Genomic DNA, 14,677 nt, shown 5'->3' with positions numbered 1-14,677 from the left:
ACATTTGTAAGTGGAGGCTAAGGCTAAATGTAGTCTCCTTGCCTTATAGGAAAATCCTACGGCATTTAAGTTTTTTTATAGGGTTGGGTTTTTGTTTGGCTCATCCTGTAGAATTTAACAGAAAATTAAATCCCTGAGGAAGAATTTTGTAGAATGGTTAGAAAGTCCAATGGGAAGAATGACATTCCCTACAAAATGACTATTCCACTTCTGATTTTGACTTTTGGCCCTTTTAAATTCAGAATGGTTCCCATTCATTCCTCAGTCTTTCTGCTGGGTCAGCCAGCCCGGTTTGCAACAAGTGTCAATTTGTTTTTTGTTTTTTTGATGCAGACACTCGTGCGTGAGGGAAAAGGCTGAAATCACTGAACTCAATGTACCTAGGCTATCAAATGGCCTTCATCTGGAGGCAACTGTTGGTCATTATTGTTACAAGCTGGATTCAAACTAACCCCTACAGATAAAGGCGGCAGAACCAATTACCACTGCTGTAAACTACCCCATCCTCTTGGCTTTGCCCACTACTTTATTTTATGTCATTATCATAACGCCAGCTAGGGAAAATTTGCACAATCCTTTCACAATGTTGATTTTCATTTAAAATGTAGTGGAGTCAGTTTTACAATTGGTATCGATGAAATATGCACCAGTCACAAACACTCTGCTGATATTTTGACACCTAAATCACAGCCAAGTGAGACTGAAATTGCTTACATAGTTGTGATTTCTGCCTGCTTGGCTGAATTCAGGTGACATGTTACAATGTGTGTACAGCTAGTCTCTGTGAAAATATGCTCATTTGATGGTCACGTCTTGTCTGCCCTCTCTCCCACCCCTGCCCATCTGTTTGTTTTATTCACCTGGGATGTCTTGTCATTAACCAGGATCGTGAGCTGTCTGGGTCAGAGACGGTCTCTTTGCTACATGTTTATACAGTGCCCAGCACAATGGGGCCCTGCATTGTGATTGGAGCTTCTCAGTTCTATTATGCTATAAATAATTAATGATTGTATAAATCATTTATGCATACAAAATATTAAGTTCATGTTTCATTTTTTAAAAAAATATTTGCATATGATTGTAATATAGCGGGTCATTATTATTATTTATTGGTCTTATCATAGTGCCTAGCTCTTGGTTACACGGGGGTACATCTGGAGTAGAACCACTGCAGTCATTGGAATTACTTCGAATTTACACTAGTGTAGCCTGACCCATTCACATTTGTGAAATTTCAAAGTGATTTTAATACCCATCTGAAAACAACAATGCAGCATGGGACTGGTTAATTTCCACAGGCACTCTGGTCTCCTACACCATACCATTTTGATCTCATTCACTTTTTTTTTTTCTATATGTGCTACACAAATTGTTGATTTGTATCACCATCAGCAACTCATTGCACACCCTGGAAAGCATCATTTCACTGCACCGAGGAGTCAGCCCAGGCCACAGGGAATGTGTACTTTGCAGAATGGTTTCCACCCAGATTGTGGCAAGTTCTCCCTGCTTCATTCAAGTGGCTTAATCCACAGAGATGCTCCAAGCCAATGTGCTTGCGTTGCAATGCTTTGGGACATCCTTATATGAGCATTTTCCACATTCGACCCCCTGTCCTCTTGTATTTGCTGATAATGGTAGGTGGTGGTGATATTCCCTTTTTCGTTTTCCCTTGTGGATTGCTGTTACAGTCTTGCAGAGAATACACTCTGTGTGACTCTCATGCAAAGCTCCTGCTTACACTTGGTACATTGTTTCTCAAGCTGCAAGCTCTAGGCATTGCTTGGTTGATTTTTTTTTTTTTTGAATGAGTATCCAATGGCTCAGTGTACCGTCTGACTAGCCATCCAAATAGGCTCTGCAGCAGCAACAGTGTGGAACCCCGCCTGCCCCATCCACAGCCACGCAGGCCTGCTTTCCGAACCCAGTGGAGATGCACTGGTGTAAAGGAGGGTGGATTTTTATCCCTCTCCCTTTAGCAAGAGAGGTGAGGCTTGCTCTCCCAGCCACCCAGAAAGCTTCCCTGAGTCACTTTAAAGGGCAATCAAAGGTCTTTACAGACCGGCTTTGTTACTTAAGAGGAGAAAAGAACGTTTCTCCTCCACTCCCTGGTCAGTGGCCCATTGACAAGTGCTGCAATGTGTAACACACACTGGCATGAAAGGAGAGCTCATTCACAGTTGATATTTGCAATAAACCCTTATTAAGAGAGTCCTAAAGTATCTACAATCATGGTCCGAACATGGGCTTCCTATCTTCCCACTGCAGGGTTCTGAAGGATTGCTGATGAATGCCACCAATGTTCTGCACATGTGTACACACAATTTGATTCACAGAAAGATTGTGGTGCAAAGGGAAAAGTTCTTAGACTGTGACATTTGCACCAACATGCATCCAGTGGTGCAAAGGGGAATCGCTGTCCAGTGGTGGTGTTTGCCCCATTTTACAAACACACCTGCAGAACAGTGGAAAGGAAAGCTTTGCCAATTGCAGTATTTGGAAAACGTCAATATATTGTGCAAGGAAAAGCTCAGGTGACTGGGAGTACAGTATTTACAACACACACACACAGTGGGTGCGAAGCACAGCTGGTGGTGTATTTGCAGCACACGCACACACACACTCTGAATGTGAAACCCCGCTGCGGTGTATTTGCAGCACTCACACACACAGACACACACACACACACACAGTGAGAAACCCTGCTGGAGTGTATTTGCAGCACACACACAGAGTGTGAAGCCTGCTGGGGTGCATTTGCAGCACACACACGCACAGAGTGTGAAACCCCGCTGTAGTGTATTTGCAACACACACACACTGTGAAACCCTGCTGGAGTGTATTTGCACCACACACACACACAGTGTGAAACCCCCCTGTGGTGTATTTGCAGCATTCACACACACACACACACACACACACACACAGTGTGAAACCCTGCTGGAGTGTATTTGCAGCACACGCACAGAGTGTGAAGCCCGCCGGGGTGCATTTGCACCACACACACACACACACACACAGTCTGAAACCCCGCTGGGGTGTTTGCACCACACACACACACACACACACAGAGTGTGAAGCCCGCTGGGGTGTTTGCACCACACACACACACACACACAGAGTGTGAAGCCCGCTGGGGTGTTTGCACCACACACACACACACACAGAGTGTGAAGCCCGCTGGGGTGCATTTGCACCACACACACACACACAGAGTGTGAAGCCCGCTGGGGTGTTTGCACCACACACACACACACAGAGTGTGAAGCCCGCTGGGGTGTTTGCACCACACACACACACACACACACACACACAGAGTGTGAAGCCCGCTGGGGTGTTTGCACCACACACACACACACAGAGTGTGAAGCCCGCTGGGGTGTTTGCACCACACACACACACACACACACACAGAGTGTGAAGCCCGCTGGGGTGTTTGCACCACACACACACACACACACACACAGAGTGTGAAGCCCGCTGGGGTGTTTGCACCACACACACACACACACACACACAGAGTGTGAAGCCCGCTGGGGTGTATTTGCACCACACACACACACACACACACAGAGTGTGAAGCCCGCTGGGGTGCATTTGCAGCACACACCCACCCCGGGACGCGGCGGGCCCCCGGCCCGGTCTCCCACACCCCGCGGCGCAGGGCAGGGCAGGGCAGGGCAGGGCGGGGAGCGCGGCGGGCCCCGTGCCCGGGGTGCTGAGGCCCCGCAGCAGGGGCCGGCCGAGGCGGGAAGGAGCCGCCCCGCGGCCGCGAGCCCGGCCCGCTCCGGGCTCCCCTGGCGCTGCCCCGGCCCGGGGGGCGGGGGCCTCGCGCGGCGAGCCCATGACGTAATGGGTTATGCTAATGACTCGCATGTGGGGAGCTGGGGCGCGGGGCTCGGCGCGGCTCAGTCTCGCCCAGCCAGGCGCCCGGCGCTGCTGCACCGCCCGGCGGGATCGCCCGCTCCCCCGCCATGGCACGGCCGAGGCGCCGCCAGCCGCAGCCCGCGTGACAGCAGCGAGGCACCTGCCTCGGCCTCCCGGGAGAGCCGGGGGGCAGCATGGGGGTGAGCCCTGCGCAGGGCGCGATGGTGCAGCGGTGGGGCGGGAGGGCTCGTGCTTTCCCTGGGGCTGCACCAAGCTCTTCTCCCTGCCCTGGCCCTTGTCTGTGCCCTGCTCCGCGCTCGGCAATAGCTGGGGGGTCCCCGGCAACTCCGGGGGGGGCTTATTACTTATTACGTGTTGCATGTGGGGGGGGGCTCCCCAAAACATCCCTGCAGTGCTTAGAACCCCCAATGGGCTGGCACTGCCCTGCCCACGTCTGTGCCACCCCCATGGGCTGGGGGCAAAAGCGGGGGGGGGAGTGGAAGAAGCAGCTGCGGGGGGGTGTTGCTGAGAGCCATCCTAGGTGAAGCAGAAAAGCCGCAGGAGCCCAACTTTGTGGGGGGGGGGTGTTGCAGTTATGTGGAGGGACGGGGCTCGTTGCTCAGCGCTCATCTGCAGTTTGCAAAGCTCGCTCGAGGCGAATGGACCTGGTCGCTCCTTAGGTCACAAGGCGATGCCTTGACTGTGGAAAATGCGTATGTAAAACCGGGCTGATTTCATGAGCGCTTGAGTAGGACAGAGAGACAGAGACAGACATCCCCCTTCCCCCCCCGCCCGCTCGAGCAGTGGATCGGTGAAGATATTTGGAAAATAGCTTGGGGGGGATCATTTTTTTTAGCAGCCTAAAAAGGGAAAGGGGGACCCGAAGACGCCCTGGGCTGGCCTGTGCCTGCCGGGCTGTGTGATGAAGTCGGGGGTGGGTAGAGTTTATTTTTGTCTCACGCTGCTGCTGCTTAGGGCCTCAATCCAAAGGGGCTGGCTAGAGATGCTTGATTGCTGTAGATGGAGCTGCAGCAACTCGGCTGCTTCCCGGGGAGGAGGAGGTGGAGAAGAAGGCACCAGGGCTGCTCCTGCTTTGCATTAGAGCTTTGTAGCCGCAGTGTAAGTTTTCTTGTGCGCCAATGGTCTGTTGCAGCAGTTCCAGTTTGAAGCAGGTAGGTCCCTAAAGAACCTGCCCAGTACTAGGAGCCCTTTTCCGGCAGCAACAGGGAGCTCCCTCCTCCACTTTCTGTGGAGGAGGGAGGTTTCTTTAAACCGTTAGCTGCAAAGCCTGCATCTCTCAGTTGCTGTGTATGGGGGCTGAATTTTTAGAGGTTCGGTGTCTTCCTCCCTCCCCCTTTCTTCCTCGTCCCCCTGTTATCCTTCCCTATGTTGTTGACCTGAAATCTCCTTCGGTACGTTAGGAAGCTGGCTCTGCTGCTGTCATGCTGAATCATAGCGTTTCCTTGCAAAGTGTGTCATCATCATCAGCAATTCTTTTCTCTTTCCAGTTGTGAACATTTGCTTTGGGAGGAATGCGGGTGTGGAAGGTCCAGATTGCCACCCAGGGGAGGAGAGAGCTGGAGACGCTAGGCTAAAATAACCCGAGGGGAAAGAAGAAGAAGCTATACACCCACTCCTGTGCCTTGTTGAGATTTATATATATAGATGTGTGTGTATATATAATATACAATTTCCCCTCCCTGTTTCCCTGTGCCACTTTGTGTCATCATCTTTGGGGAATTTAACAAGAAGCCACTAGGACACTGAACTGAAGATAGAAAGAGGAGAAGAGAAACCAGACCCACATCTGAGCTGACGGCTGTGTCCAAAAATCCATTTGATTAATAAATAAAATTGTGAGACAGACACGGGGGAAAAAACTTTGGAGGGAATTTTTTTTTTCCCTGCAGAGGGTTTTTTTTCTTTTTTTTTCCCCCCTCCACTCCCTACCCCAATCTAATCATGATGTTTCGAGATCAGGTTGGAGTGCTGGCTGGTTGGTTTAAAGGCTGGAATGAATGCGAGCAGACTGTTGCTTTGCTCTCCTTGTTGAAGCGGGTGAGTCGAACCCAAGCCCGTTTCCTCCAGCTCTGCCTGGAGCATTCATTGGCAGATTGCACTGAGCTGCACATTCTTGAAGGGGAAGCCAACAACCCTGGTAAGTTTTGGTGCAACCAATCCATTTTGAATGCTACATTGTTCTCTGATTGATACCCTAATGATGGCAAAAAAGGGGAGGTCAGGGAGCTAGGGCTCCAAATGAACCAGCCTCATTGTTAACAGCTTCCCTTTTCACATTTTATGTTTCAGACTAGTGATGACTTATTTCAGTTTGATTTTTCACAGCAAACTAATACAGTCTATTCAGTGGTGTAACTACGGTAGCATGAATGATTGATTTTCTCTCATGCAGTTTCCTATGAAATAAGTAAGTCAGGTCACGTAGAGTCTGGATTTTCTAGGCTTCTTTTGGACAACGTGGCTTGCTTTGCTTTAAGCAACATGCAGAAGAATCTCCTCATTATCTTATACAAACGACTATTTTGTTGAGCTGTGGCTAGCTGAGATATCTTAATCTTTTGTTAAATGGTGATTTGTTTCATCATTCAGGTCCTGTTTGAACACTTTTTTTCCTTGCAGCTCTGAATGCTCTATATAGTCCACAGAAGCTCTGGGAAGATATTAGTAGACCATTTAGGCTGCTATACACAATTCAGTTAGTGTATACTGTGCAAGTACTTTCCCAGGGATGTACCTTTAATATATATGGGCATGATTTTGATCTCATTTATACACCAGTGAAAGTTAGGAGAACTAAAACGGTGTAAGTAAAATTAAACTCATGCTTTGTGTGTGAACACCAGTGTGTGCACACACTTTTTAAAAGACACCTTCCAAAATAAAACCACAAACTACTCTTTGCAGAGATGAGGTTAAACGCGTAGCTAAATTACCTAGTTCTATTCCATTTGAAAAAAATCCCCCCCAAAATAAATATAATCCCTCCTATTCTTATCTCAGATATTTTAATATAGCTTGTAGGATTAAATATGTACACCTTGGACTTCTGCACACTGTTAAAATAACACAAAAAGCATAGTCTGTGGAGGGGGGAAAGTCTGTCGGTTGATAGGTGAAATTCTTTAGGCTTTATTGCAGTAGGATACTGAACAGAGCCCCCAGTGTTTACTGAGAGAAAAGAATGCAGGGTCCTCTTCCAGCTGTTCCATATTAGAGCACTGAGCCTGCAAGATTTGGCAGCTGTCTATGCTGCCATTTGATGACAACGTCCAGTACAATGTTGTTAGGCCTAGGATATATTTAAGTACGCCTTTAGGAAACCAACTCAGGGGCTGCTCCAGTGTACAGAGCTCTGTCCTCACAATGGTGAACACCCTGGAATTGGATATTTCCTTATATAGTTCGTATGAGTGCCGGGGAAGAATGTTGCAGTGTGCATTTCAGTGCAATACTGCATTTTATAAACAGCTGAACAGTCTAACCTCATACATTTGGGGGTGGAGGCCTAACTAAGAATAAATTTGGAAGGAGAGCACACTCTTTTAAACTGATCTTCCACAGCATAGAATTGCCATTCCTCTTACCTGCATTAGCACGGGTTATCTTTGGTTCCCAGTGTATGAGGCTGTGTACCCTTGTATAAACGTCTGGTTTTTCGTTTTACCTGGATTTTCTGTAATAGTTACATCACATTTATTTGTCAGAAGATTACACATGAATGATTTATGTGCAGACTGCAGTAGCAGTTGCATACCTGTTTAAATTATGGTAGAAAAATTTCCTCTAAAGCCCATCCAAATATTATGTATGAATGAAAGGGATTTCTGCATGATGATCAGTCTCTTGCCAAAACAGTAGTAGAAACCAAGGTCCTGATCATTCCAGTATTTACACATGTGACTAATCCCATTGACCCCAGTGGGTATAAGGATTACTCCTGGGAATAAAGCTTGTGGAATTGGGCCCTTGGTTTGCCTCTTATTGATTACATTTGTGATGCTGATAGCACTTGCTCAAATGTTTGTTCTAATAATCAGCTGTTCCTTTTAGGGCTCTTATAGGCTCAATAGCAAGACTTAGGGTGACCAGATGTCCCGATTTTGGGGGCTTTTTCTTATATAGGTACCTATTTCTCCCCCTCCCCCTCCTGTCCCGATTTTTCACACTTGCTATCTGGTCATCCTAGCAAGACTTGAGAACCTTTGTTAAATTTCTGATACCACTAACCATTTCTTCTTCTTGTAACTTTGATGCTTGGTAAACATAAGGCAAACATCACTTTGTATCAGAGTCTCAAAATGTTTACTTTTTGATCAGGGTGATCCTATTGTTACAAAGGAATGCCTGGACTCTGTGTTTGGCAATGAAGAAATGATAGGAAGTGACTTTTAGTTTGGTATTAACATTACATACTTTGTAAAGACACCCGTCTTTTAAAGTGCTTTGAGATCTCCTTTTGAAATAATATTAAATAGCCCTTATTCACCACACATTTCATACCGTGGCATTTGTCACTTGACTAGACATGAAATCACACCAGGTTCTCTTAACAACCGCAACTTAATACTGCTAGATGCCAAAAATCGTGGACTCAACAGGGACACTGATTTCATGGCTCATTACAACGATCTGTAATACACACCTGCCTGCTAACCCTTCGTGGCCCACTTCAAACCCCTTTTGCATAGCAACCCTTACTGCCCACTCCATCTCAAATGAACTCCTATGACATGCGTCACCCCTTACGTTTAACTCTTGGTCCCAACTTGTATTTAGCTTGGACACTCCAGTTTTGTTCCCCAGACCTGGAGAACTCTGTGTAGTTCGAAGGCTTATACCTGCCACCAACAGAATTTGGTCAGATAAAAGTTATCTCACCTACCTTGTGTCTAACAACAATTAACTCTTTATTGCTCTTACTACTTGAATTCCACAGTGTACACAATTAACCTGGGCTTGTTTCTTCCGGGGCTGGTGATGATGACAGTGATACCTAAAGATATCAATGTGTGCCCTACTTTTTGGCCTCATTTTTCCCCCTTGGTGAGAGTTGTGCCAATGACACAGGCCTGACCCTGCAACTTCTTGCATGGAAGCTGACCGCTGTGCCTCTGTGTTTGAATTAATGGGTCTGCACTTAGATGCAGCAATCTGCCCAAATACAAGAGCTTTTGGGATCAGAGCTGTAACTTGGGAACAGTATTGGGCCATAAATTTTTACATGTGGTGTATTGATCTTACTGTCGGTTAAATTCCATGCTATCTCTAGCTTCCTCAGTGCAGTAAAAAGACAAAAATAGTGATGAAGGCACAAACATGGTCCTATTTTCTCTAGTGAAGCTAGTGTGAAAGCAACATGTGAGTCTAAGATGCCAAAGTGAATGTTTGAAATGACTTTAAAGTTGGTCTCTCATGGGAAAAGAGTCATTCTGTGGAAACAGAGCCTATGCTGCTTGTGAAAATCTGACTGAAATGGACAGTGACTCTATCTGACCGCTGTTGAAATGAGTGTGTCGACTCATCACATTTCTTATTGGATCGATGTCCACCTCACAAATATCACCATAGGTAACTGAAGTTAGCACAGAGGCCAATGGCTGAATAGACATGGAAGGCAAAGTACCTTCTCTCCAGCAGATCCCACAAGACAGGGCTTGAGGCATGTTGACTGGGCATTCGGAGAGAACTTGATCTTTCACAGATGGGTTTTGTTTTTGTTGTTGTTGCCCTGTTGTGCAGACCCCAGTCTTCAGTGCTGCCTTCCTGCCTCTTCTCGCAAGTATTGAAAATGAAACGAAAAACATTGAAAAAGAAAATTAATTTTTTAAAACGGATTGGTTTTAATAGTGAAGCCAGCACGTTTGGTAGAGTTTCATCTCTCTGTTTTCTTCATGTGGTTTTCTTTCATATGTTTTTCCTTTTGCCTATTAATGAAAATTTAGCTCTCATTTATAGCACCTGACACGTAAAATGTAAATCTGATTGGAATGCACAGCTGCAGCGTAACTCTCAAAAAGGGATTTTTCTAAGAAATCTACTGATCCTGCAGCCATTTTGTTACCAGTGGCGCTTAACAGACAAAATAGCTGTGTACAGAATCCTTAGAATGGGTCTCCATAGGCTTTGCTGGGCTGAAAGCTGCTCTGTTGTCTCTGATGTAACTGAGGCACGTTTTGACTAGAAGTGATGCAGGTGTCACAGTGAACGTATATGTCATTCTAAAACCACACGAAAATGTCGTCTTGTTTAAAATTACTGGTGGTTGATCAGAAACAAACAAATCAAAGCAAAAAATCTCTACAGGTCACTTTTGGATAAGATGCACAATCCATGTCGGAGATCTTTAATGGTTGTAGCACACAGTAAAATGCAATTTAGAAATCCGCAAAGATCAAACAAACAAAGAAAAGAGAACCCCAAACGAGCTTTTGGCTCTTCAACACTCAAACTGCTGGGGGGCTGGTAAGGAAAAAAACAACAACCAAACAACGAGTAAATAAATCCAGGCTGATGTGGGCAATGGGAACCATAGCATCGAAGAAAACCGTCTGAGTCCCCTGTGAGTTTAAATGTGTACAAGGCCTGTTCCTGCTTCCATTGAGATCAGTGCCTACCGCTGTGAAGTCGTGGTCCATGACTAGGGCTCCTAGGTGCTATGGTAATATAAGTAATAATAGGGAAAATCCCATTGACTTCACTGGGAACAGGATCGGGTGTGCAGATAGCACCAGTGAGGAATTCAAGATACTTCCACCATGACTTAATGAATGAGAATGGTTTAGTGTGTGGGTGGGGGGGTGTTGGAAACCAGGTTAGACACCAGAAGTTTCTCCCACTGCGGGTTACTGTTTTTCAGTATTATCATTTACATTTATTTTTTTTATTTGTTTTCAAACGTGGTTTTGCTGTGGGGGCTTGTGACAGGGCGCTGAGCAGGAACTGCTGAGCCAGCCCTTTGTCATGCCAGCTCCAAGTAAGGTAGATTGGAGCTGCCTAGAGAAACCCGTGCCTGATTGGCAAAGGGGAAAGAGCTGCCTGCTTAATTAGCCTGGGGCTGCATAAAAGCCTCAGAGGAAGGAAGCCAGGGGGGCAGACAGAAAGGGGGAAGCCATGCAGTGGAAGGAGAGGGGTAGCTCTTCCCTCCTGGCTGCAGAGATCGAGAAGCCCTTAAGGCTGAAACCCTCAAGCTGTAGATAGTAAGATGGTGGTGGGATTCCATGCTGTAAATAAACTGCACCAGTGATTGCTGAGCCAAAAGGTCTCTGAGTGGTTTTTGGATCAGAGCGGGGGCAGGACCAAGGGTGGGCTCTGCTACACCCTGTTACAAGGCTACATGGGTAGCTTCAAATCCAGCTGGAAAGAGCTGCCCAGACATAACAAATGTCTTGGAGTCACAAAGAAAAGGTTTCAGAGTAGCAGCCGTGTTAGGCTGTATTCGCAAAAAGAAAAGGAGGACTTGTGGGACCTTAGAGACTAACCAATTTAAGGTGCAACAAGTCCTCCTTTTCTTTTTACAAATAAAAGGGTTAGACAAGAATGAAATTCAGCCCATGTAGCAAGGTGGCACAAGGGCTCTGCTTCGTTTGTGACCTCAGAATAGGGTTTAAGTGGGATTAAGGGGTTTGTAGCTCTTATGCTGGCTCTCTGCAGAGGAGCATTTCACCCTAAAAGTGACTGTCACGCTCAGTTAATAGCTGAAAATGCTCTACTCTGAGAACTGGGAAAAGAGGGCTCTGGGAGGAGATAGCGGATGGAGACTGGAGTAGCGTGTGTCTTGGTTTGGACACAGGGACGTCCCCGTAACTCAGGGTATGTCTGTGCGGCCGTCACGGGGTGTGATTGCAGCTCGCATAGACTTGCCTAAAGTAGCTTTATGCTGAGATAGCTCATGTACTGTGATACCATGGCAGTACGGACTTCAGCACAGGTGGTACAAACCCAGTGGGAGCCTTGGGTAGTTGGGTAGCTAGCTCATGCTGCAGCCCATGCTGCTGATGCTTCTGCCTGGGTATCTGAGCTAGCGAGGTTAAAGCTAGCTCGGGTATGTCTGCATCAGCTGCAGTCACTCTTCATGATTGTAGGGTAGATGTACCCATGGGCCGCTTCCGCCTGGCTTCCTCCTGTTGATTCCCCTACCTCAGCGCCATGCTAGGCTAAGTAGGGCGCTAGGATTTAGAACATGTAGTAAAAAAGCCATGTCTCTTTGTGCATCTGGTCTGGCCTGTGGTGGAATCCGCAGGACGTAACCAGGCTTCCTCCTTCTGCAGGCTGGCCAGTAGGGGCCACCGTGGGAATTTACGTCCTTCTGGAGTCTAGAGCTTTCCCTTCCAAGTGCCCCCACTTCCTGACTGCCCTGAAATTCCCTGTCTGGTGGCCAGATGCCTGCATCGTGCTGAGTTCGCTCTAGGCTATTGGGCCCGTCCCCCTGGAACGATTGAAAAACCTGTTTCTCTGAAGTGCTGAGCACCCTACGCTCGATCAGTCCATCAAATTTGTTTCCTTTGATTTGAGTCGTGTGCTGACCAGACACTAAGAAAGATCCCAAAAGGCTATTCCTTCCATCTAACTCTTGCTCCCATCAGGTGCAACACCTAATAAAAGAAAGTTCCTACTGGCCATGGCCATAAACGAGGCTCTGACAGAGCAGAGAGAGTCCCTAGCTAGGCCTGCGCTGCCCCAACTCCCCTGTGAGTCCTCAAACCTTCCACTAGCCAAGAACCCAGTCCTCATTACTAACAGAACGGGAAGGGAGGAGACTCACTGCTAGCACCTCCTCATGGCTGGGTGTGACTTTCTTAGTGTCTGGTGGCAGCTCTGTCTCTGCAGAGGCAGGCCCTCTGGCCAATCACTTCCAAGTCTCTCCCCTTGCAGGGTAGTCTGGGAACAAAAAGCAATGTTTGGGTGAACAATTTGTTTGTGTGAACAAACGAAGTGAGTCAGTACAAGAGAGAGCGGGAATGCCTCCCTCTCGGGGTGTCCCAGGATCAGGCCCTCCAGGCAGTGGTTGACTGGGAAGCTCCTGCCCTGCAGTCAGCCCTTTCCTCAGGAGCTGAGGGCTGAAGATCTGTTGACTTCCCTGCTCTGCCCATATGTGAACAGCTCTGCTCCCCTTTTAAACTCCCCCTCCAGCTTGTGCCTTACTGGCGTGGCAGAGTGGGGTCAGCTGTGCCCAGAGCAGCTCCTTAACCCCTTGTCTAGTGTGGGGTTCGCATTACCCCATCATGCAGTGTGATGACTTTAAGCGCTTGGCGCCTAGGGACAAGAACCTTTCTTTGCCGTTTGCCCAGTGCACTGACTACTGGGTGTATGAAGACTCATCCTTATCTCACGCAAGCCATCTATGTCAAGCGCTAAGAGCGTCATCATTGCCTGGGTGTCTTGTTCTGGGGCAGATTGACTGGAGGAAGTCTCCTGGCAAGGCTCGGCTTAATGTGAACTGTGGGTACTGCTACATGGGTCCCGCCATCAGTGAAAGTCACTTGAGCATTTATTTTAAAGAGGCTTATTTTTTTTAGCTTGGAGTTATGATGTACTGTGTCAGGCGCATCCTTTATACTGAGCCATTGTGTTGACTCAAGCCAAGGTAGAACAACAGCACGCGCATTCCAAAAAGCCCTTGTACGCCATGAAGGCATTGGCCTGCATTGTGGGTGGTATGGAGCACCTTAGTGAACCCCAGTGCTTCCCTGAGGTCCTAGGCGTACTGGTGCTTCCACCTCACCTAAGGGGGTGCAGCATGATCTCCATTCTTCACCTGCTCCATTCGTCATCTGCTCTTTGGTGGGGCTAGTCGGGCCTCTGCTTCTTCCCTTCCTTTCTCTGAAACGATGAGGGCTAAAAGTTGCCCCTTTTTAAAATTGAAAGCGAAGATTTTCATCTAGTCGCTTGACTCCTGGAGCTGGGATTTTAAGCACACCACAAAATATCACAAGCCATCAAATAACAACAGCTGGCAACACTGCATAGGTGCACAGGACTGGACTTAAAGGGGTCTCCAGAGCAGAATGAGCAGAATGGCCAATCCCAAATGTTAAAAATCATGAGTCATGCACTCCTAAATCATGAGATGTGTTTAAAAATCATGAACATTGGGATCTTTTAATTTACCAACTGGTTTTAGAGCCTTTAGAGTTCTTATTTTCAAATTTTTGGCCTACAACTCTGACGGTTAAAATTTCACTGGTTAAATTTCATGGTTAAAATTTCACGGAAGCAGAGATTTGCACACAGTAACATGACTCTAGGAGGTGGGCTTTAAGAGAGAGACCAAATAACATGAGACTTATAGTGAAATTGCAGGAGTTGGCAACACTGCGTGGGGTTTTGGAATGATAGCACAAAGCAGTGAAACGTCTTGTATTTTTGAACAGCCCTGCTACTTAACAGGTGCCCTTCTTTCTGCATAAGTTTATAGCTAGAGTGTAGGAAAAGGTTTTCTCTTCCTCCTCCTCCCCCTCCCACTTTTAATTTTAAAGAGGAGAATCAGTTTGCAATACTTATAGGGTTCAGTATGAACTAGAGGAAATATTTTCTTTGAACTCTGTGGCTCATGATTCAACTCTGTATTGTCTTTTTTTTTAAAAAAATTATTCCTTGTCATTCTCTGTGTGTTTCTGTTGCATTCAGGAACACCGGAGGAGACCCTCATTGGCTAATTAACAATCAAGAGTTCCCAGAGGTGGGAAATGCAAACATAGGTCCTAAGGCTGCATTGAGAGCCGTGCCGGCAGAAAAAGCTCCAGGATCGGGGCCATAGTAGAGAATATGTTTGCTTCATATTTCAGAGTTA

General features: G+C 47.1%; 1 protein-coding gene across 1 annotated transcript in view; it reads left to right on the top strand.

Moving 5' to 3' along the window:
- Positions 1 to 3,885: 3,885 nt before the first annotated feature.
- Positions 3,886 to 14,677, top strand: part of SAMD4A (sterile alpha motif domain containing 4A) — a 202,805-nt gene continuing 192,013 nt past the window's right edge. Inside the window, exons 1-2 of the mRNA XM_077820758.1 lie at positions 3,886 to 4,067; positions 5,376 to 6,025. Coding sequence (XP_077676884.1) covers positions 5,830 to 6,025 — 196 coding nt within the window. The 5' untranslated portion in view covers positions 3,886 to 4,067; positions 5,376 to 5,829. The remainder of the gene's footprint in view (positions 4,068 to 5,375; positions 6,026 to 14,677) is intronic.

Source organism: Eretmochelys imbricata, chromosome 6 (assembly GCF_965152235.1).
Source record: "Eretmochelys imbricata isolate rEreImb1 chromosome 6, rEreImb1.hap1, whole genome shotgun sequence".
Taxonomy (NCBI): domain Eukaryota; kingdom Metazoa; phylum Chordata; order Testudines; family Cheloniidae; genus Eretmochelys; species Eretmochelys imbricata.
The sequence above is the reverse complement of the archived record's forward strand: the minus strand, read 5'-3'. Positions and strand labels throughout refer to the sequence as shown.